At 64.3% G+C, this 18,693-nt stretch overlaps 5 protein-coding genes across 7 annotated transcripts in view; 4 read left to right on the forward strand and 1 right to left on the reverse strand.

Moving 5' to 3' along the window:
- Nucleotides 1-5,651, forward strand: part of TNPO2 (transportin 2) — a 29,608-nt gene extending 23,957 nt beyond the window's left edge. Inside the window, exons 20-24 of the mRNA XM_059872105.1 lie at nt 961-1,036; nt 2,413-2,512; nt 4,041-4,115; nt 4,211-4,331; nt 5,096-5,651. Coding sequence (XP_059728088.1) covers nt 961-1,036; nt 2,413-2,512; nt 4,041-4,115; nt 4,211-4,318 — 359 coding nt within the window. The 3' untranslated portion in view covers nt 4,319-4,331; nt 5,096-5,651. The remainder of the gene's footprint in view (nt 1-960; nt 1,037-2,412; nt 2,513-4,040; nt 4,116-4,210; nt 4,332-5,095) is intronic.
- Nucleotides 5,652-6,089: 438 nt separating this feature from the next.
- FBXW9 (F-box and WD repeat domain containing 9) lies at nt 6,090-9,517 on the forward strand. Its single transcript, XM_059872107.1, has 10 exons — nt 6,090-6,360; nt 7,014-7,153; nt 7,918-8,049; nt 8,141-8,253; nt 8,336-8,427; nt 8,510-8,658; nt 8,741-8,854; nt 8,949-9,038; nt 9,144-9,209; nt 9,307-9,517. The coding sequence occupies exons 1-10, from the start codon at nt 6,105-6,107 to the stop codon at nt 9,379-9,381; spliced, it is 1,227 nt and encodes a 408-aa protein (XP_059728090.1). The 5' UTR covers nt 6,090-6,104; the 3' UTR covers nt 9,382-9,517.
- A 269-nt stretch (nt 9,518-9,786) lies between these two features.
- Nucleotides 9,787-13,336, forward strand: DHPS (deoxyhypusine synthase). Of its 3 annotated transcripts, XM_059872110.1 has the most exons (10): nt 9,787-10,039; nt 10,149-10,310; nt 11,035-11,156; nt 11,241-11,337; nt 12,071-12,157; nt 12,267-12,372; nt 12,444-12,547; nt 12,638-12,763; nt 12,851-12,977; nt 13,008-13,336. In XM_059872110.1, exons 1-9 carry the CDS (start codon nt 9,839-9,841, stop codon nt 12,950-12,952), a joined length of 1,107 nt encoding a protein of 368 aa, XP_059728093.1. In that variant the 5' UTR covers nt 9,787-9,838; the 3' UTR covers nt 12,953-12,977; nt 13,008-13,336. The 3 variants fall into 3 exon arrangements, with proteins under 3 accessions (XP_059728093.1, XP_059728091.1, XP_059728094.1); XM_059872108.1 differs by having other exon boundaries at nt 12,851-13,336; XM_059872111.1 differs by lacking the exons at nt 9,787-10,039; nt 10,149-10,310 and adding an exon at nt 10,497-10,570 and having other exon boundaries at nt 12,851-13,336.
- Nucleotides 13,331-15,440, reverse strand: WDR83 (WD repeat domain 83). The gene is made up of 9 exons (XM_059872113.1): nt 15,280-15,440; nt 14,759-14,879; nt 14,571-14,676; nt 14,425-14,473; nt 14,188-14,314; nt 14,037-14,104; nt 13,831-13,939; nt 13,637-13,751; nt 13,331-13,561 (listed from the first exon to the last, which is right to left on the reverse strand). Exons 1-9 carry the CDS (start codon nt 15,380-15,382, stop codon nt 13,409-13,411), a joined length of 951 nt encoding a protein of 316 aa, XP_059728096.1. The 5' UTR covers nt 15,383-15,440; the 3' UTR covers nt 13,331-13,408.
- WDR83OS (WD repeat domain 83 opposite strand) lies at nt 15,431-17,997 on the forward strand. The gene is made up of 4 exons (XM_059872115.1): nt 15,431-15,519; nt 15,623-15,728; nt 17,704-17,801; nt 17,879-17,997. The coding sequence occupies exons 1-4, from the start codon at nt 15,485-15,487 to the stop codon at nt 17,943-17,945; spliced, it is 306 nt and encodes a 101-aa protein (XP_059728098.1). The 5' UTR covers nt 15,431-15,484; the 3' UTR covers nt 17,946-17,997.
- Nucleotides 17,998-18,693: the final 696 nt, after the last annotated feature.

An 18,693-nucleotide genomic window follows, 5' to 3' on the forward strand; every position in this document is an offset into this window, starting at 1 on the left:
CACGGGGACAGGGCTAGGGGACCCCAAAACGCTGCTGGAGAACACCGGGTGAGAGGGGGGCACCCCAAAACTGACAGGGACCCCAAAAACCCTGGGGGAACCCCAAAACTGACAGGGACCCCAAATACTGATGGGGACCCCAAAACTGACAGGGACCCCAAAACCTGCGGGCGGGGACCCCAAAAACCCTGGGGGAACCCAAAAACCTGGGGAGACCCAAAACTGACAGGGGACCCCAAAAACTGACAGGGGACCCAAAAACTGACAGGGACCCAAAAACTGACAGGGACCCCAAAAATCCTGGGGGACCCCAAAACCTGGGGGGACCCAAAACCTCCTGGGGCCAGGGCCGGGGGTCTGCCATGGGGATTTGTTTTTATTTCTTTGTGTGCTGTTGGCAGAGGTGGGGAGAAGGAAGTGAAGAGAAAGGATTGGGTTTCTATAAATACCATATAAAAGAGATATTATTATTATTTTATAGATATTATATATTCAATTTTATTATATATAATGTGTCTAATATGCACAGTGCAGCACATTATACACATGACACATTATATTTTATACGTGCTGGGTTAAAACTTTATTCATACCATATAAATAAATAGATTTATTATTTTAAACCATATATATTTATACTAATTTTTTATGTTAAATATTATAATGTTCTTTTAGAAAAATACTGTATTCCTAAATTATACTGCTAAAAAATTGAAAAATTTTAAATATTGAGAAATTATCCTATTTGAAAACTTGATTCTCTTTTACAATTGAGATTTCAAGGTTTTTAACCACAGGATGTAAAATCAGAAATGCACAAATATATAAATGTTATAGCTATAGAAACATAGAAATAAATTCGAGTATTTCAATAACTATATGAATACCTACCCGGTATGAAATAAACGCAGAACTGGAGCAATGTTAATTAGTGTAAATTAAAAGCTGCCCTGTCCCCAGCCATCACCATCGGCCGCCTGGGCTTCGTGTGTCCCCAGGAGGTGGCGCCGATGCTGCAGCAGTTCATCCGGCCCTGGTGAGCCCGGGCACCACAACCCCCCTTCTCACCTAAATCCTCCTTTGGCACCCCAAATTCCTCTTTATTCCCCCTTAAAACCCCCCTTCTCACCTAAAATCCTCCTTTGGCACCTCAAAATCTCCTTTATTCCCCCTTAAAACCCCCCTTCTCACCTAAAATCCTCCTCTGCACCCCAAAATCTCCTTTATTCCCCCTTAAATCCTCCCTTTGCACCCCAAAATCCCCTTTATTCCCCCTTAAAAACCCCCCTTCTCACCTAAAATCCTCCTTTTTCACCCCAAAATCCTTCTCTGCACCCCAAAATCCTCTTTATTCCCCCTTAAATCTCCCCTTCTCACCCCAAAATCCTCCTCTGCACCCCAAAATCTCCTTTATTCCCCCTTAACACCCCCCTTCTCACCCCAAAATGCCCTTTATTCCCCCTAAATCTCCCCTTCTCACCCCGAAATCCTCCCTTTGCACCCCAAAATCTCCTTTATTCCCCCTTAAATCCCTCCTTCTCACCCCAAAATCCCTTTATTCCCCCTTAAAACCCCCCTTCTCACCCAAAATCCTCCCTTTGCACCCCAAAATCCTCTTTATTCCCCCTTAAATCCTCCCTTCTCACCCCAAAATCCTCTTTATTTTCCCTAAATCCCTCCTTCTCACCCCAAAATCCCTTTTATTCTCCCTTAAAACCCCATTTCTCACCCCCAAATCCTCCTTTTTCACCCCCAAATCCTCCTCTGCACCCCAAAATCCTCTTTATTCCCCCAAAATCTCCCCTTCTCACCCCAAAATCCTCCCTTTGCACCCCAAAAATCCTTTTTCACCCCCAAATCCTCTTTATTCCCCCTTAAAACCCGCTCTTCTCACCCCAAAATCCCCCCTTTACACCCCAAAATCTTCTTTATTCCCCCCAAATCTCCCCTTCTCACCCCAAAATCCTCCTCTGCACCCCAAAATCCCCATTTTTTCCCCCCAAATCCCCATTTCCCCCCCCAGATCCCCATTTCTCCCCGTTCCTGCCCCGTTCCTGCCCCGTTTCTGGGTGGTTTCCCCCCAAACCCCCGTTCCTGCCCTGTTTCTGGGTGGTTTTGCCCCAAACCCCCATTTCTCCCCGTTCCTGCCCCGTTCCTGCCCCGTTTCTGGGTGGTTTTGCCCCAAACCCCCATTTCTCCCCGTTCCTGCCCCGTTTCTGGGTGGTTTTGCCCCAAATCCCCATTTCTCCCCCATTTCTCCCCCATTTCTCCCCGTTCCTGCCCCGTTTCTGGGTGTTTTCCCCCCAAACCCCCCGTTCCTGCCCCGTTTCTGGCTGTTTTTGCCCCAAACCCCCCGTTCCTGCCCCGTTTCTGGGTGTTTTCCCCCCAAACCCCGTGCCTGCCCCCCTGCAGGTGCACGTCCCTGCGGAACATCCGCGACAACGAGGAGAAGGACTCGGCCTTCCGCGGCATCTGCGTCATGATCGGGGTCAACCCCGGCGGCGTCGTGCAGGTCGGGGCACCTGGGGAGGGGTCCCAGAACCGGGGAGGGGGTCCCAGAACCCCGGGGGGGCCAAAACTGGGGAGGGGTCCCCAAACTGGGGAGGGGTCCCAGAACTGGGGAGGGGTCCCCAAAATTGGGGAGGGGTCCCAGAACCGGGGAGGGGGCCCGAAAACCTGGGGGGCCAAAATTGGGGAGGGGTCCCCAAAATTGAGGAGGGGTCCCTAAACCTGGGGAGGGGTCCCAGAACCTGGGGGGGTCCCCAGAACCGGGGAGGGGTCCCAGAACTGGGGAGGGGTTCCCAACTGGGGAGGGGTCCCCAAAGCTGCAGAGGGGTCCCAGAACTGGGGAGGGGTCCCCAAAATTGGGGAGGGGTCCCCACAACTGGGGAGGTGTCCCAGAACTGGGGAGGGGTCCCAGAACTGGGGAGGGGTCCCAGAACTTGGGAGGGGTCCCCAAAATTGGGGAGGGGTTCCAGAACTGGGGAGGGGTCCCCAGAACTGGGGAGGGGTCCCAGAACTTGGGAGGGGTCCCAGAACTTGGGAGGGGTCCCCAAAATTGGGGAGGGGTCCCAGAACTGGGGAGGGGTCCCAAAACCTGGGGGGGGTCCCCACAACTGGGGAGGGGTCCCCAAAACCGGGGGGGCCAAAACTGGGGACGGGTCCCACAACTGGGGAGGGGTCCCCACAACTGGGGGGAGGCTCAAAATTTTCCCAATTTTCCTCTTTTCTATCCCATTTTTCACCAATTTCCCCATTTTTGTGCCGATTTCTTCCCCAATTCCCCCATTTTTCCCCAATTCCCCCGATTTTCCCCCATTTCCCCAATTTCCCCAATTCCCCCTTTTCCCCCATTCCCCAATTTTCCCCAATTCTCCCATTTTTCCCCTTTTTCCCCCAATTTCCCCTTTTCCCCCCATTCCCCAATTTTCCCCAATTTCCCCCAATTTCCCCAATTCCCCCATTTTTCCCCCAATTTTCCCCATTTCCCCCCAATTTCCCCCTTTTCCCCCATTCCCCAATTTTCCCCAATTCTCCCATTTTTCCCCCAATTTCCCCCATTTTTCCCAATTTCCCCCCATTTCCCCATTTCTCCCCATTTTTCCCCAATTTCCCCATTTCCCCCCAATTTCCCCCATTTCCCCAATTCTCCCATTTTTCCCCCAATTTCCCCAATTTCTCCCCATTTCTCCCCATTTTCCCCCATTTCCCCCATTTCCCCAATTTCACCATTTCTCCCCCATTTCTCCCCATTTTTCCCCCAATTTCCCCAAATTTCCCCATTTCCCCCAATTTCCCCATTTCCCCCAATTTCCCCATTTCCCCCAATTCCCCCATTTTTCCCCCATTTTCCCCAAATTTTCCCAAATTCCCCCAAATTTCCCCAATTTTCCCCAATTTCCCCATTTTCCCCCATTTCCCCCATTTCCCCAATTTCACCATTTCCCCCAATTTCCCCAATTCCCCCATTTCCCCCATTTTTCCCCCAATTTCCCCAAATTTCCCCAAATTCCCCCAAATTTCCCCCATTTTCCCCCCAGGATTTCATTTTCTTCTGCGACGCCGTCGCCTCCTGGGTCAGCCCCAAGGACGACCTGCGGGAAATGTTCTACAAGGTCTGGGACCCCCGGGACCCCCGGGACCCCCGGGAGGGGGGCGGGGCCTGCCTGCCCCTCCCCTCCCCCCCTCACCTGTGCCCCTCCCCCCCCAGATCCTGCACGGCTTCAAGGCGCAGGTGGGGGAGGGGAACTGGCAGCATTTCTCGGAGCAGTTCCCGCCGCTGCTCAAGGAGCGCCTGGCGGCGTTCTACGGGCTCTGACACACCTGGGCAGGTGAGGGGGCGGGGCCGCAGCCACACCCCAAAAAAACAGCCCAAAAAAACCAAAAAAAATCCCAAAAAATTCTTCAAAAAATCCCCCAAAAAATTCTTCAAAAAATCCCCAAAAAATTCCCAAAAAAATCTTCAAAAAAATTCTTCAAAAAAATCCCAAAAAAGCCCCAAAAAATTCTTCAAAAAATCCCCAAAAAAATCCCCAAAAAAATTCTTAAAAAAAATCCCCAAAAAATCCCCAAAAAATTCTTCAAAAAAATCCCCCAAAAAAATCCCCAAAAAATTCTTCAAAAAAATCTCCCAAAAAATTCTTCAAAAAAATCCCCAAAAAAATCCCAAAAAAATTCTTCAAAAAAATCCCAAAAACATTCTTCAAAAAATCCCCAAAAAAATCCCAAAAACATTCTTCAAAAAATCCCCAAAAAAATCCCAAAAAATTCTTCAAAAAATCCCCAAAAAAATTCTTCAAAAAAATCCCCAAAACCCCCCCCCCCAAAAAACACAAAATACCCCTAAAAGCCCCAAAACCCCCCAAAAAAATCTCCAGAAAAATACCCTAAAAATCCCACCCTACAAAACCCCAAAAATCCCCCCCCCAAAAAAAAAAAAAACAAAAAATCCCCCCCAAAAATCCCAATTCCCCCCCCAAAAAACCCCAAAATCCCCCCAAAAAAGCCCCAAAAAGCCCCAGAACCGCGCGGGGGGAGGGGCGGCGCACGGAGCGACCCCTCCCCCACCGCAGCTCTCTCCCCTCCCCCTCCTCAGGTCGGAGCCAGTCGGGGATGGCCCAGAGGGGACCCGCGGTGCCCCCGGGGGGGTCCCGGTACCGGACAGGGGGGAGGGGTCCCCGAGAGGAGTTTGACCTTTGACCCCCAGAGGAATTTTGGGGTGAAGGGGGGCGGGGCTGGGGGTGGGGGAGGGGCTCCGAACCCTCGATCCCCGCTAGGGGAGGGGAGGGAGGGGGCGAAAATCGGGGCTGGAGGGGCCAACCGAGGGTGGGGGAGGGGCCCGTTCCCGTGTGTGTCCCCCCGGTGTCCCCTCCCCCAACCCCCCCGGTGTCCCCTCCCCCACGCGAGCTCCGGAGTGAGGGGGGGGAGGGAGGGGCCGAGCCGCAGCCGTTGTGCTTCGTCGTGAGCGAGTCGGTGCCACGTCCCGCGTGTCTGATTTATTTCCCCGTTCCCGGTCCCGTTCCCGTTCCCGTTCGTTTTTTTACCGTTTCCAAGGGCGGGGATCGGGGGGAGGGTGTGGCGAAGGGAGGGGGAGGGCAGGACCCGCTTGTGTCGCGCCGGGCGGCACCAAGAAAAGGCCGTTGTGGACCGTGCGCGCTGTGTCCGTGTCGTTTGTTACCGGGGAGGGGCGGGAAGAACCGGGGAGGGGCCGTGGGCGCCGCCATTACCGAGCGCGGTTCGCTTCCGGCGCCGCCTGATGACGTCATGGAAGACGCGCATCGCTATTGGCTGATTCGCGCGGCGCGCCGGAAGTGGCTCCCGCCGTGGCCGTAGCGACCGGGACGCGGCGGGGCCGGACCCGGTACCGGGGGAGGGGTCGGGGAAGGTCCCGGGGGGTTCCGAGGAGCGGGGGCGGTGTTGGGGCGGCTGCCGGTACCGGGGCGAGCCGGATGAGGAACCCCCGGCACCACCGGGGATCGGCGGCGGGCGGGGCCGGTTTGGGCGGATCCCGGGGGTGCGGGGTGCGGGCGGGGGGAGGCAGCAGCGGCGCCGTCCCGGTACCGGGGTGCAGCCCTCGCTGCTGACCCTCCGCCCCCTCCGCAGCCATGGACGGGCCCCCCGCGCCCGCCGCCGCTGCTCCCGCGGAGCCCCCGGGGCCGGCGGCGGGCGCGGGGGGCCCGGGAGGGCTCCTGGCGCTTCCACCGGAGCTGCTGCTGCGGATCTGCGGCTTCCTCCGGGCCCGCGACGTCCGCCGGGTGCTGCCCCGGGTCTGCCGCGCCCTCCGGGACCTGGCCCGCGACGCGGTGCTCTGGCGGCTCCGGCTCCAGCGCCGCGCCCGCCGCCCCCTGCCCGTGCTGCCAGGTGGGTCTGGGGGCGCCGCCACCCCCGGGGCCCTTCGGGACCCCCCCCGCGACCCCTCCGTGCCCCCCACCCCGCTCGGAAGCTCGGAACCCTTCGGGACCCCCCCCGGTTTTTGGCCCCCCCCCCCACCACCTTTTGTTTTGGGGTCCCCCGTTGATTTTGGGGGTCCTCCGGTGGGTTTGGGGGTCCCCACCCATGGTTTGGGGGGGCTCCCCACTTTGATTTTGGGGTTCCCCTCGTGGTTTTCGGGGTTCCCACCTTGGTTTTGGGGGTCCCCTAACGCCCCCCACCCCCCAAATCCCAAAGGTCTCTCAGGAACCAACTTGGGGACCCCCGTGACCCCCCCCAAATCTCCCCTTGACTTGTACTCACCCCTCTGGGGGGTCCTTGGGATGGGGTTCGGGACCCCCCGCCAATAATTTTCGGGCCCCCCCGTGGTTTTGGGGGTCCCCTTAACGCCCCCTGCCCCAATTTCCCCCACCCCCAATCCCAAAGTTCTCTCAGGGACCAACTTGGAGACCCCTGAGGGCTCCCCCAGAATTTTGGGGACCCCTCAAACCCCACCTTGATTTGTCTGGGGGGTTCTCTGGGATGGGGTTCGGGACCCCCCCCAGTAATTTTGGGACCCCCCCCCTAATTTGGGGTCTCCCCAGAGGATGGCTTCGATTGGGCGGCCGCCTGCGAGGACCTGGAGGAGCACCTGGAGCGCTGGGGGGCCGGGGGGGCCCCCATGGAGCATTTCTCCCTGGACGAGGGGCACTTCGCCTCCGTGGACTCCGTGCTGCTGCTGCAGGTGGGAGCCCCGAAAATGGGGGGGAAATTGGGGGGAAAGGACCCAAAAATGGGGGAGAAACGGGCAGGAAAAACGGCCCCAAAAATGGGGGGGAAATGCCTCAGAAATGGGGGGGAAACAGCCCAAAAATGGGGGGAAATGCCCCAAAAATGGGAGAAAAGACCCAAAAATGGCAGGAAATCGTGGGGGGAATGCCCCAAAAATGGGGGTGGGGGGGGAACCCGGAAATGGGGGGGAAAAACACCCCCAAAAATGGAGGGAAAACAACCCAAAAATGGGGGAAAGGACCCAAAAATGGGGGAGAAACAGGCAGGAAAAACGGCCCCAAAAATGGGGGGGAAATTGGGGGGAAAGGACCCAAAAATGGGGGAGAAACGGGTGGAAAAATGGCCCCAAAAATGGGGGGGAATGCCTCAGAAATGGGGGAAAGGACCCAAAAATTGCAGGAAATCATGGGGGAATGCCCCAAAAATGGGCGGGGGAGGAAACACCACCAAAAATGGGGGAAAACAGCCCAAAAATGGGGGAGAGGACCCGTAAATGGGGGGAAAATGGGGGGAAAATCGTCCCCAAAAATGGGGGAAAACAGCCTAAAAATGGGAGGGAATGGTCAAAAAATGGGGCAAGATGGCACTAAAATGGGGGAAAAAAACCCCAAAATGGGGGGAAATGGGCAAAAATGTGTGAAAAGTCCCCAAAAATGGTGGGGGGGGATCTCCTAGGGGGTGTCTCCCCAGCTCAGCTGTGCCCCCTCCCCATTTCAGGGGGGCTCCCTGTGCGTCTCGGGGGGTCGCGACCGCAACGTGAACCTGTGGGACCTGCGGGAGCTGGGCCGGGGCCCCCCCGGGAAGGTTCTGGTCAAAGCTCTGGGCTCGGGACCCAGCGGAACCCACAAGGTGGGCGTCACCCCGACCCCCACCCCCCCAAAAAACCCTTCCCGGGGGTGGTGGTGGGGGTCTGGCAGCCCTTTTGTGTCCCCCCACCCAGGGCTGGGTGTGGTGCTTGGCTGCGAGGGACGCCCGGGTCTGCTCCGGCTCCTGGGACAGCACCGTGAAGCTCTGGGACCTGGCGGCCGAGGGGCAGCAGTTCGGGGAGATCCGGTACGGCCCCGGGGGGGGGGGGGGGTTTGGGGGGGTCCCCTGAACCCCTCTGAACCCCCCTGAACCCCCTCCCCACCCGCAGAGAGAAGGCAGCCGTGCTGTGCCTCTCGTACCGCCCCGACGTGCTCGTCACCGGCACCTACGACAAGACGGTGACCGTGTACGACCCGCGAGGTACCCGGGGAGGGGGGGGTGGTTTGGGCAGGGTTGGCGGGTCTGGGGGATCCCCCTGACCCCTCCCACGCCCCCTCCCCAGCCGGGCAGGCCCAGGTGAGCAGCTACAAGCCCCACGCCAGCGCGGTGCTGTCGCTGGCGGCTGACGAGCGGCTGATCGTGTCGGGCAGCGAGGACCGGACGCTCGTGGTGTTCGATCGCCGCGCCGGCTCCGTCCGCCAGCGCCTGCAGGTGGGGGCTGTGCCCCAATCCCCCTCCTCAGAGTGTCCCTGTCCCCTCTGAGGTGACATCCAGGCTGTCTCCTCCTCCTCAGCTGGACAATTACCTGCTCTCCATGTCCTACCGGGGCTCGCAGCTCTGGGCTGGCGACAACCAGGGCCGGGTGTATTTGTTCGGCAGCGGCGGCGGCAGCTTCCAGCCCGCCCGGGTAGGGATTCCGGGGGGTTTTGGGGGGGGTCCCGAGGGGCAGGACCCCCCCTCCGGGGCTCACCGGGGCTTTCTGTCCGTCCTCTCCCCTGCAGTATTTCGATGTGGGGCACCGGCTGCAGATCACGGGGCTCTGGCACTCGCTGGGCTCGCTCTACACCACGAGCACCGACAGGACGCTGCGGGTGGGGGTCCCCGGGTTCGGTCCCGCGGGGCTGGGCTGGGGGGGCCCTTAGGGGGGCTCTGGGGGGGATCCCTGGGGAGTTCCAGCTGACCCCCTGCTCCCACAGATCCACGTGCCCACGGATCCCCCCCGCACCATCTGCTCCTGGACGCACGACGATGTCCTCAACGGGGTGAGGAGCCGTCCCCAGCCCTTGCACACGCGTGTGCACACGCAGCCCCCCCCGGGCTGCCCCCCCAGCCCCCCTGGCGCTGCTCTGCCTCCCCCAGATCAGCGTGGACGGGGACGTGGTGGCCGCAGCCTCGGGGGGACTCTCGGTCGAGGTGTGGAGGCTCCGGACCTGACACCGGCGGAGGGGTGGGGGGGGTCCCGCGGGGTCCCCCCTGCGCCCCCCACTCCGGGGGTCCGGGCCCGGATCCGGGACCTGGGTGGGGCTGGAAGCTGCCGCCTGTTCATGGGTATTAAAGGATTGGACTGGAACGGAGCTTGTGTTCTCCTCCCCCCCCGCCACCTCCCGCGGGTTTGGGGTGAATTTGGGGCGAATTTGGGCGGGTTCGGGGCACTGCGGCCGTTTCGGGGCTCCCTTGGTCCAATGGCTCCTCTTTGCGTCCTCGAGCTTCTTGTCCCTCCACGGCCGCCGTCCGGCCAAGATGGCGGCGCGCGGCTGTACGGAAAGGCGGGCGGGAGGGCCGAGCAAGATGGCGGCGCGCGGCTGTACGGAGAAGGCGGGGACAGCGCGCCGCCGTACGGCGCGGGGGGCGCGGCCCAAGATGGCGGCGCCCTGAGCGGCCCGGCCGAGCCATGGCGGCGCCGGGAGAGGCGCCGGGAGAGGCGCTCCGGGCCGTGCTGCGGCCCAGCGGGGCCCTCCCGGCCGAGGCCCTCCCGGTGCGCGGTTACGACTTCTCGGGCGGCGCGGACCACGCGGCGCTGCTGCGCTCCTTCCGCACCACCGGCTTCCAGGCCACGAGCTTCGCGCAGGCCGTGGCGGAGATCGAGCGGATGGTGCGGCCCCGGTGTGGTGGCGGGGTTGGGGTCACACCGGGAGGGTGAGGAGGGGTCCGGGCCCGGTGTGACCCCCCCCCCCCACACTCCCGGTGTCGCCTCCCCGCAGATCGCGGCCAAGCTGGAGCCGCTGAGCGCGGAGCAGCGGGAGCGAGCGGCCATGGCCGGGCCGCGGGAGCCCTCGGGCTGCACCATCTTCCTGGGCTTCACCTCCAACCTCGTCAGCTCCGGCGTCAGGGAGAGCATCCGCTACCTCGTGCAGCACGGCATGGTGACAGGGGACAGGGGACAGCCTGGGGACAGCCTGGGGACAGGGGACAGGGAGAGCATCCGCTACCTCGTGCAGCACGGCATGGTGACAGGGGACAGGGGACAGCCTGGGGACAGGGACAGTGGGACATGGGGACAGGGAGAGCATCCGCTACCTCGTGCAGCACGGCATGGTGACAGGGGACAGGGGACAGCCTGGGGACAGGGACAGTGGGACATGGGGACAGGGAGAGCATCCGCTACCTCGTGCAGCACGGCATGGTGACAGGGGGACAGGGGACAGACAGCCTGGGGACAGGGGACAGGGACAGGTTGGGGACACCTGAGAATGGTGAGAATCCCCACAGGGATGGGTGGGGACAGTGACAGTGGCATGGGGACATTGGGCAGTGACGCTGTCCTGCTGGCCTCGGGTGTCCCCAGGGTCCCTGTGAGGTTCTGGGAGGGTCAGGGGGTGACACCTGGGGGTCCCTGAGGTGTGACCCCCCCCTGGGCAGGGGTCCCGGGGGTCCCTGAGGTGCTGACCCCCCCCCCGGGCAGGGGTCCTGGGGGTCCCTGAGGTGTGACCCCTCCTGGGCAGGGTTCCTGGGGGTCCCTCAGGTGTGACCCCCCCCGGGCAGGGGTCCTGGGGTGTCCCTGAGGTGTGACCCCCCCCCGGGCAGGGGTCCTGGGGGTCCCTGAGGTGGGGTCCTGGGGGTCCCTGAGGTGTGACCCCCCCCGGGCAGGTGGACGTGCTGGTGACCACGGCCGGGGGGGTCGAGGAGGACCTGATCAAGTGCCTGGCCCCCACCTACATCGGGGACTTCCACCTGCGGGGCCGGGACCTGCGGGAGAACGGCATCAACAGGTCCGGGGGGAGGGCTCTGGGGGGCTTGGGGACACCTTGGGGACACCTCGGGGCTCACCTGGGGGTCACTTTGGGGTCCCTCAGGATCGGGAACCTGCTGGTGCCCAACGATAACTACTGCAAGTTCGAGGACTGGCTGATGCCCATCCTGGAGAGGATGGTGGATGAGCAGGACACGCAGGTGAGGGTGGGGGGTGTCCAGGGACCCCCCAAACCCCACCCCAGGTGTGCAGGGACCCCAACCCGGGACCCCACAGTGCTGGGAGGGGGCCTCAGGGGGTCCCTGGGCACTTAGGGTGGGTGTTTGGGGGTCCCTGGACACCTGGGGTGGGGGTTTGGGGGTCCCTGGACACTTAGGGTGGGGGTTTGGGGGTCCCTGCACACCTGGGGTGGGGTTTGGGTGGTCACTGGACACCCAGGATGGGGATTTGGGGGTCCCTACACCCCTGGGGTGGGGATTTGGGGGTCCCTGGACACTTAGGGTGCGGGTTTGGGGGTCCCTGGACACCTGGAGTGGGGGTTTGGGGGTCCCTGGACACCTGGAGTGGGGGTTTGGGGGTCCCTGCAGCGCTGGGGTAGGGTTTGGGGGTCCCTGCACCCCTGGGGTGGGGATTTGGGGGTCTCTGCACCCCTGGGGTGGGGATTTGGGGGTCCCTGCACCCCTGGGGTGGGGTTTGGGGGTCCCTGCACACCTGGAGTGGGGGTTTGGGGGTCCCTGCACCCCTGGGGTGGGGATTTGGGGGTCCCTGGACATCTGGGGTGGGGTTTGGGTGGTCACTGGACACCCAGGATGGGGATTTGGGGGTTCCTACACCCCTGGGGTGGGGATTTGGGGGTCCCTGCACCCCTGGGGTGGGGATTTGGGGGTCCCTGAGCCCCCCCGGCCGGGGTCCCTGAGCCGGGTCCCCCCCCAGGGCGTGCGGTGGACGCCGTCCCGGATGATCGCCCGGCTGGGCAAGGAGATCAACAACCCCGAGTCCATCTGTTACTGGGCCCAGAAGGTACTGGGGGCACTGGGAGGGGGCACCAGGGGGTGTCACCGGGGAGGGGTGTCACCGTGGGTGCCACCATCTGTCACCGTGTCCCCCCTCCTCTCTCCCCTCCCTGCAGAACAAGATCCCGGTGCTGAGCCCCGCGCTGACTGACGGCTCCCTGGGGGACATGATCTTCTTCCACTCCTACAAACGCCCGGGGCTGGTGCTGGACATCGTGGAGGGTGAGTGTCCATCCCCCTGGGGTGCCCCCCAAGATTTTTGGGGTGCCCTGACCCCCTCCCTGTGCCCGCAGATCTGCGCCTCATCAACACCCAGGCCATCTTCGCCCACAAGACCGGCATGATCATCCTGGGCGGGGGCTTGGTCAAGCACCACATCGCCAACGCCAACCTCATGGTGAGCGGACCCCCAGGCTGGGGAGGGGGCTTGGGGACCCCCCGAGGTGAGGAAGGGCTGGGGGCTCACCCCGCTGTGTGCCCCGGGCAGAGGAACGGCGCCGATTTCTCCGTCTACGTCAACACGGCGCAGGAGTTCGACGGCTCCGACTCGGGCGCGCGGCCGGACGAGGCCGTGTCCTGGGGCAAGATCCGCGTGGACGCCACCCCCGTCAAGGTTGGGGGGCTTGGGGGGCTCGGGGGGGGGGGATTTGGGGAGCCCCAAGGTGGGGGTTTCCCCCCTGACCCCGCTGCTCTGGGCCAGGTTTACGCCGACGCCTCGCTCGTGTTCCCGCTGCTCGTGGCCGAGACGTTCGCCCGGAGCGCCGACGCCTTCGGGGTTCCTGCGGGGACCCCCGAGGCATGAGGGACCCCCAGCAGGGACCCCCGAGGCCTGGGGACCCCCAGGAGAGACCCCCGAGGCCTGGGGACCCCCAGGAGGGACCCCTGAGGCATGAGAGACCCCCAGGAGGGACCCTCAAGGTCTGGGGACCCCCAAGGCCTGGAAGACCCCTAAGGGATGAGGGACCCCCGAGGCCTGAGGGACCCCCGAGGGACCCCCCAGGCTCAGCTTTGGATGTGCTGAGCCCCCTCCACCTGCTCAGGAAGGTGGGGCACAGTGGGGTGAGTCCCCCTGGAGGGGACAGGGGGATCCCCCCACCCCCCCTGTCCGTGTGTCCCCCCCGTCCCCCTCCCCTCAATGCCTGTGGTTATTTATTCGAGCTCCCAATAAAGCACGGCAGGGTCTCCACTGGGGGTTTATTCCTCGTGTCACCGGGGTTCCCCCGGGCCCTGTCAGGTGTCAGGGACCCCCCGGACCCCCTCAGGTGTCGGGGTCCCCCTCGGGCTGGAAGGTGTCCTCGCGCCACAGCGTCACCTGGCCCTGGGTGGCCACCAGCAGGCAGGGCAGGCTGGGGTGGAAGGCCAAGGACTGCACCACGCCCTGGCCCACGGGCAGGCTGAGCGCCAGAGAACCCTGAGGGGACACCGGGGGGGGGGGTCAGGGGGGGTCGGGAGTGTCCCCAAACCCCCCCTCGGGACCCTCCCTCACCTCCACCAGGTCCCAGAAGTAGACGTGGCCGTCCTCGGAGGCGCAGCCCACGTGCGTGTCCAGCTCGTTGAGGACGCAGTCCAGCCTGTACGTGGTGCTGCGGTGCCCCGTGTACCTGGGGAGGGGACGGGGCTGAGTTCGGGGTCCCCCAAAGCCCCCGGGGGGCGCAGGGACTCGGGGTGGGGGTCCCGTACTCGCCCAGCAGCTCCCCGGTGTCCTTGTCCAGCAGCCTCAGCGTGGAGTCCAGGCTGGCGGCCAGCACGCACTGCCCGTCCTTGCTGAAGCACACGCTGGTGATGGGGCCTGGGGGGCACACGGGGAGTTTGGGGGGGTCCCAGGGAGCCCCCCCAAGCTTTGGGAGCCCCCCCAAGCTTTGGGAGCCCTCCCCAGCCCCACTCACTGCCGATGTAGTCGGAGCAGAGCTGCCCCGTGCGGAGGTCGTAGCGCCGGACCCGCCCGTCCACGGAGCTGCGGGGAGGGACCGGGGAGGTTTAGGGGGGACCACCCCCCAATTCTGGGGGTGTCCTGGTGCTGGGGGGCTCGTTGCTCACCCCGTCAGGATCTCGTGGGCTGAGAGCTTCACGCTGGAGATGCCGTCCTTGGCCTCGTCCAGCACCTGGATGGGGTCGGGGCGGCGGGAGCGGCAGTCCCAGCAGCGCACCGTGGAGTCGATGGAGCCTGGGGGAAAAGGGGGGCTCAGAGGGGGGAAAAAAGGGGGATCAGGGTGGGAAAAGGGGGTGCAGGGGTGTCCCGGGGCTTGCAGGGTGCCCCCCAAACCACTCCCTCACCAGACACAATGACGGTGGCTTCCTCGTTGAACTGGACGCAGTTTACCTTCTGTGGGAGGAGCAGGCAATCAGAACCTCGATCCTAAATCCCCCTCCCCAAATCCCACCCCCCAGACGCCCAACTCCCCCCGCCGACCCCTCCTCACCCCGGCGTGTCCCCGGTACTTGCGGACCACCTGCCCGGTGCTCACGTCCCAGAGCGCCACGGCTTTGTCGGCGCCGCCGGAGCAGATCTGGCTGTTGTCGAAGGATCTGCGGGGGCGCGGGGGGGTCCCGTGAGCGCGGCTCGGGGGGTTCCCCGAGCTGGGGAGGGGTCCCCGAAGCCCCTCCTTACCCCGCGGCGTCCAGCACCTCGTAGCCGTGGCCCTGGTAGGTGCGCAGGGCTGTGCCTTTGTGAGGGTTCCAGAGCTTCAGCGTCTTGTCGCTGCCGCACGTCAGGCAGTAATTCCCGTCCGCTGCGGGGGTGAACGGCCGTGAGCACCGGGACTCCCTGCCCGGGACACCGGGGGATCACCGGGACTCCCTGCCCCGGAGCCAGGGGGAATCCCTGACACCGGGGGATCCCTGGGATCTCCTTACCCGTGACACGGGGTGATCCCGGGGACCCCCACACCGGATCCGTGGGGATCCCCAGGACCCCCTGTCCCGGATCCGGGGGGAACCCCGGGACCCTCTCACCGGACACGGGGGAATCCCCGGGACGTCCACACCGGGACCTCCTTACCCGTGACACGGGGTGATCCCGGGGACCCCCACACCGGCAGTCCCCGCCCGCTTCCCAACCTCCATCCCCGGCTCCTGCTCTCTTCCCCCGCCCCGTTTCCCCGCCGGTATCCCCGGTATCTCCGGTCTCACCGTTGAAGCGGGCGGCCCGCACCGCTCCCTGCCCGCACTGCAGGCTCTGCACCCGCTGCCGGGGCAGCTCGGGCCGGGCGGGCCGCGGCCTCGGGAACGCCATGGCGGGACCGGAGCCGGCACCGGGGGCGGAACCGGGGCGGGCACCGGGGGCCGGGCTCCTTCCGGCGGCGGCGGCGGAAGAGGCGGCGGTGGCGGCGAAGCCATGGCGGACCCGCGGAGACCCGGCAAGGTGGCCAGGTGGGACGGCGGGCGGAAGAGAGGAGGGAGCGGCAGAACCGGGGAGGGATCCGCGGGGGTCCCGGTGTCCCGGCCCGCCTGACGGAGCCCCGTTTTCCGCCAGGTACAAGCCGCCGGCCACCGAGACCAACCCGGCGCTGGAAGACCCGACCCCCGACTACATGAACCTGCTGGGGATGGTGTTCAGCATGTGCGGGCTCATGCTCAAGGTGGGGCACCGGGGTGGGCACCGGGATGGGCACCGGGATGGGCACCGGGGATGGGCACCGGGATGGGCTCCGGGATGGGAACGGGGATGGGTCCCGGGCACTGTTCTGAGGGGAATTCGGGGGAGAGAGGATCAGAGAGAGCCTCTGAGGGTCTCAGGGCCATTCCCGGGGGTCTCTGGGCTCTCAGGCCCCATCCCCGCCGGTCCCTCGGGGTCCCAGGCCCCATTCCCGGGGTTCTCTGGGCTCTCTGGGGGTCTCAGGCCCCATCCCCGGCTGTCTCTGGGCTCTCCTGCCCATCTCGGGGGTCCCAGGCCCCATCCCCGCCGGTCCCTCGGGGCTCTCAGGGCCATCCCCGGGGGTCTCTGAGCTTTCTGGGGATCCCAGGCCCCATCCCCGGGGGTCTCTGGGCTCTCTGGGGGTCCCAGGCCCCATCCCCACCAGTCCCTCGGGGGTCTCAGGGCCATCCCCGGGGGTCTCTGGGCTCTCCTGCCCATCCCGGAGGTCCCAGGCCCCATTCCCGGGGGTCTCTGAGCTCTCTAGGGGTCTCAGGCCCCATCCCCGGGGGTCTCTGGGCTCTCCTGCCCATCCCGTGGGTCCCAGGCCCCATCCCCACCAGTCCCTCAGGGGTCGCAGGCCCCATTCCCGGGGGTCTCTGAGCTCTCTAGGGGTCTCAGGCCCCATCCCCGGGGGTCTCTGGGCTCTCCTGCCCATCCCAGGGGTCCCAGGCCCTATCCCTGCCAGTCCCTTGGGGGTCTCAGGCCCCATCCCCGGGGGTCTCTGGGCTCTCTGGGGGTCCCAGGCCCCATCCCCACCAGTCCCTCGGGGGTCTCAGGGCCATCCCCGGGGGTCTCTGGGCTCTCCTGCCCATCCCGGGGGTCCCAGGCCCCATCCCCACCAGTCCCTCAGGGGTCATAGGCCCCATCCCCGGGGGTCTCTGGGCTCTCTGGGGGTCCCAGGCCCCATCCCTGCCGGTCCCTCGGAGGTCTCAGGCCCCATCCCCGGGGGTCTCTGGGCTCTCTGGGGGTCCCAGGCCCCATCCCCACCAGTCCCTCGGGGGTCTCAGGGCCATTCCCGGGTGTCTCTGGGCTCTCCTGCCCATCCCGGGGGTCCCAAGCCCCATCCCCACCAGTCCCTCAAGGGTCATAGGCCCCATTCCCGGGGGTCTCTGGGCTCTCTGGGGGTCCCAGGCCCCATCCCCGCCGGTCCCTCGGAGGTCCCAGGCCCCATTCCCGGGGGTCTCTGAGCTCTCTGGGGGTCCCAGGCCCTATCCCTGCCGGTCCCTCGGAGGTCCCAGGCCCCATTCCCGGGGGTCTCTGGGCTCTCTAGGGGTCCCAGGCCCCATCCCCGAGGGTCTCTGGGCTCTCTAGGGGTCTCAGGCCCCATCCCCGGGGGTCTCTGAGCTCTCTGGGGGTCCCAGGCCCCATCCCCACCAGTCCCTCGGGGTCGCAGTCCCCATCCCCGGGGGTCTCTGGGCTCTCTGGGGGTCCCAGGCCCCATCCCCACCAGTCCCTCGGGGGTCTCAGGGCCATCCCCGGCTGTCTCTGGGCTCTCCTGCCCATCTCGGGGGTCCCAGGCCCCATCCCCACCAGTCCCTCGGGGGTCTCAGGCCCCATTCCCGGGGGTCTCTGAGCTTTCTGGGGGTCCCAGGCCCCATCCCCACCAGTCCCTCAGGGGTCATAGGCCCCATCCCCGGGGGTCTCTGAGCTCTCTGGGGGTCCCAGGCCCCATCCCTGCCGGTCCCTCGGAGGTCCCAGGCCCCATCCCCGGGTGTCTCTGGGCTCTCCTGCCCATCCCGGAGGTCCCAGGCCCCATTCCCGGGGGTCTCTGAGCTCTCTGGGGGTCCCAGGCCCCATCCCCGTCAGACCCTCAGGGGTCTCAGGGCCATCCCCGGGGGTCTCTGGGCTCTCTGGGGGTCCCAGGCCCCCTCCCCGCCGGTCCCTCGGGGGCCTCACGGGTTTTTCCCGCCGGTCCCCAGCTCAAGTGGTGTGCCTGGATCGCCGTTTACTGCTCCTTCATCAGCTTCGCCAACTCGCGCAGCTCCGAGGACACCAAGCAGATGATGAGCAGCTTCATGTGAGTGCCACCCCCTGGGTGAGGGTCCCGGGCCGTTTTTGGGGGGGGTCTCTGACACCTGTGTGTGCCCCTCGCAGGCTCTCCATCTCGGCCGTGGTCATGTCGTACCTGCAGAACCCCCAGCCCATGTCCCCGCCGTGGTGACGGGGATGGGGGGTCCCCATGGGTGGCAATAAAATGGGGGGGGGTCCTGGTACTGCTGTGGTTTGTTTGTACCTGAACAGGGCATGGGGGAGACCCCCGGGAGAGGGAGGAATGGGGAGGGGGAGTCCTGGGGGGTCTGAGGGGGTCTCTGAAGGGACTTGGAGTATCTGAGGGGCTGTGAGGGGACTCAGGTGGTCTGAGGGGACTCTGAGGGGACTATGAGGTGACTTTGAGAGGATTTGGGTGGTCTGAGGGTCTTGGGTGGTCTGAGGGGGCTCTGAGGGGACTATGAGGTGACTTTGAGAGGATTTGGGTGGTCTGAGGGTCTTGGGTGGTCTGAGGGGGCTCTGAGGGGACTCAGGTGGTCTGAGGAGGCTCTAAGGGGGCTTTGAGGGTGCTCTGAGGGGACTCGGGTGGTCTTAGGGGGCTCTGAGCAGGCTCTGAGAGGACTCGGGTGGTCTGAGGGGGCTCTGAGGGGCTCTGAGCAGGCTGTGAGGGGATTCAGGAGCTTTGAGGGGGCTCTGAGGGGACTCAGGTGGTCTGAGGGGCTCTGAGGGGACTCTGAGGTGACTTTGAGAGGATTTGGGTGGTCTGAGGGTCTTGGGTGGTCTGAGGGGGCTCTGAGGGGACTCAGGTGGTCTGAGGGGGCTCTAAGGGGGCTTTGAGGGTGCTCTGAGGGGACTCGGGTGGTCTTAGGGGGCTCTGAGCAGGCTCTGAGGGGACTTGGGTGGTCTGAGGGGACTCTGAG

Source organism: Haemorhous mexicanus, chromosome 34, assembly GCF_027477595.1.
Source record: "Haemorhous mexicanus isolate bHaeMex1 chromosome 34, bHaeMex1.pri, whole genome shotgun sequence".
Taxonomy (NCBI): domain Eukaryota; kingdom Metazoa; phylum Chordata; class Aves; order Passeriformes; family Fringillidae; genus Haemorhous; species Haemorhous mexicanus.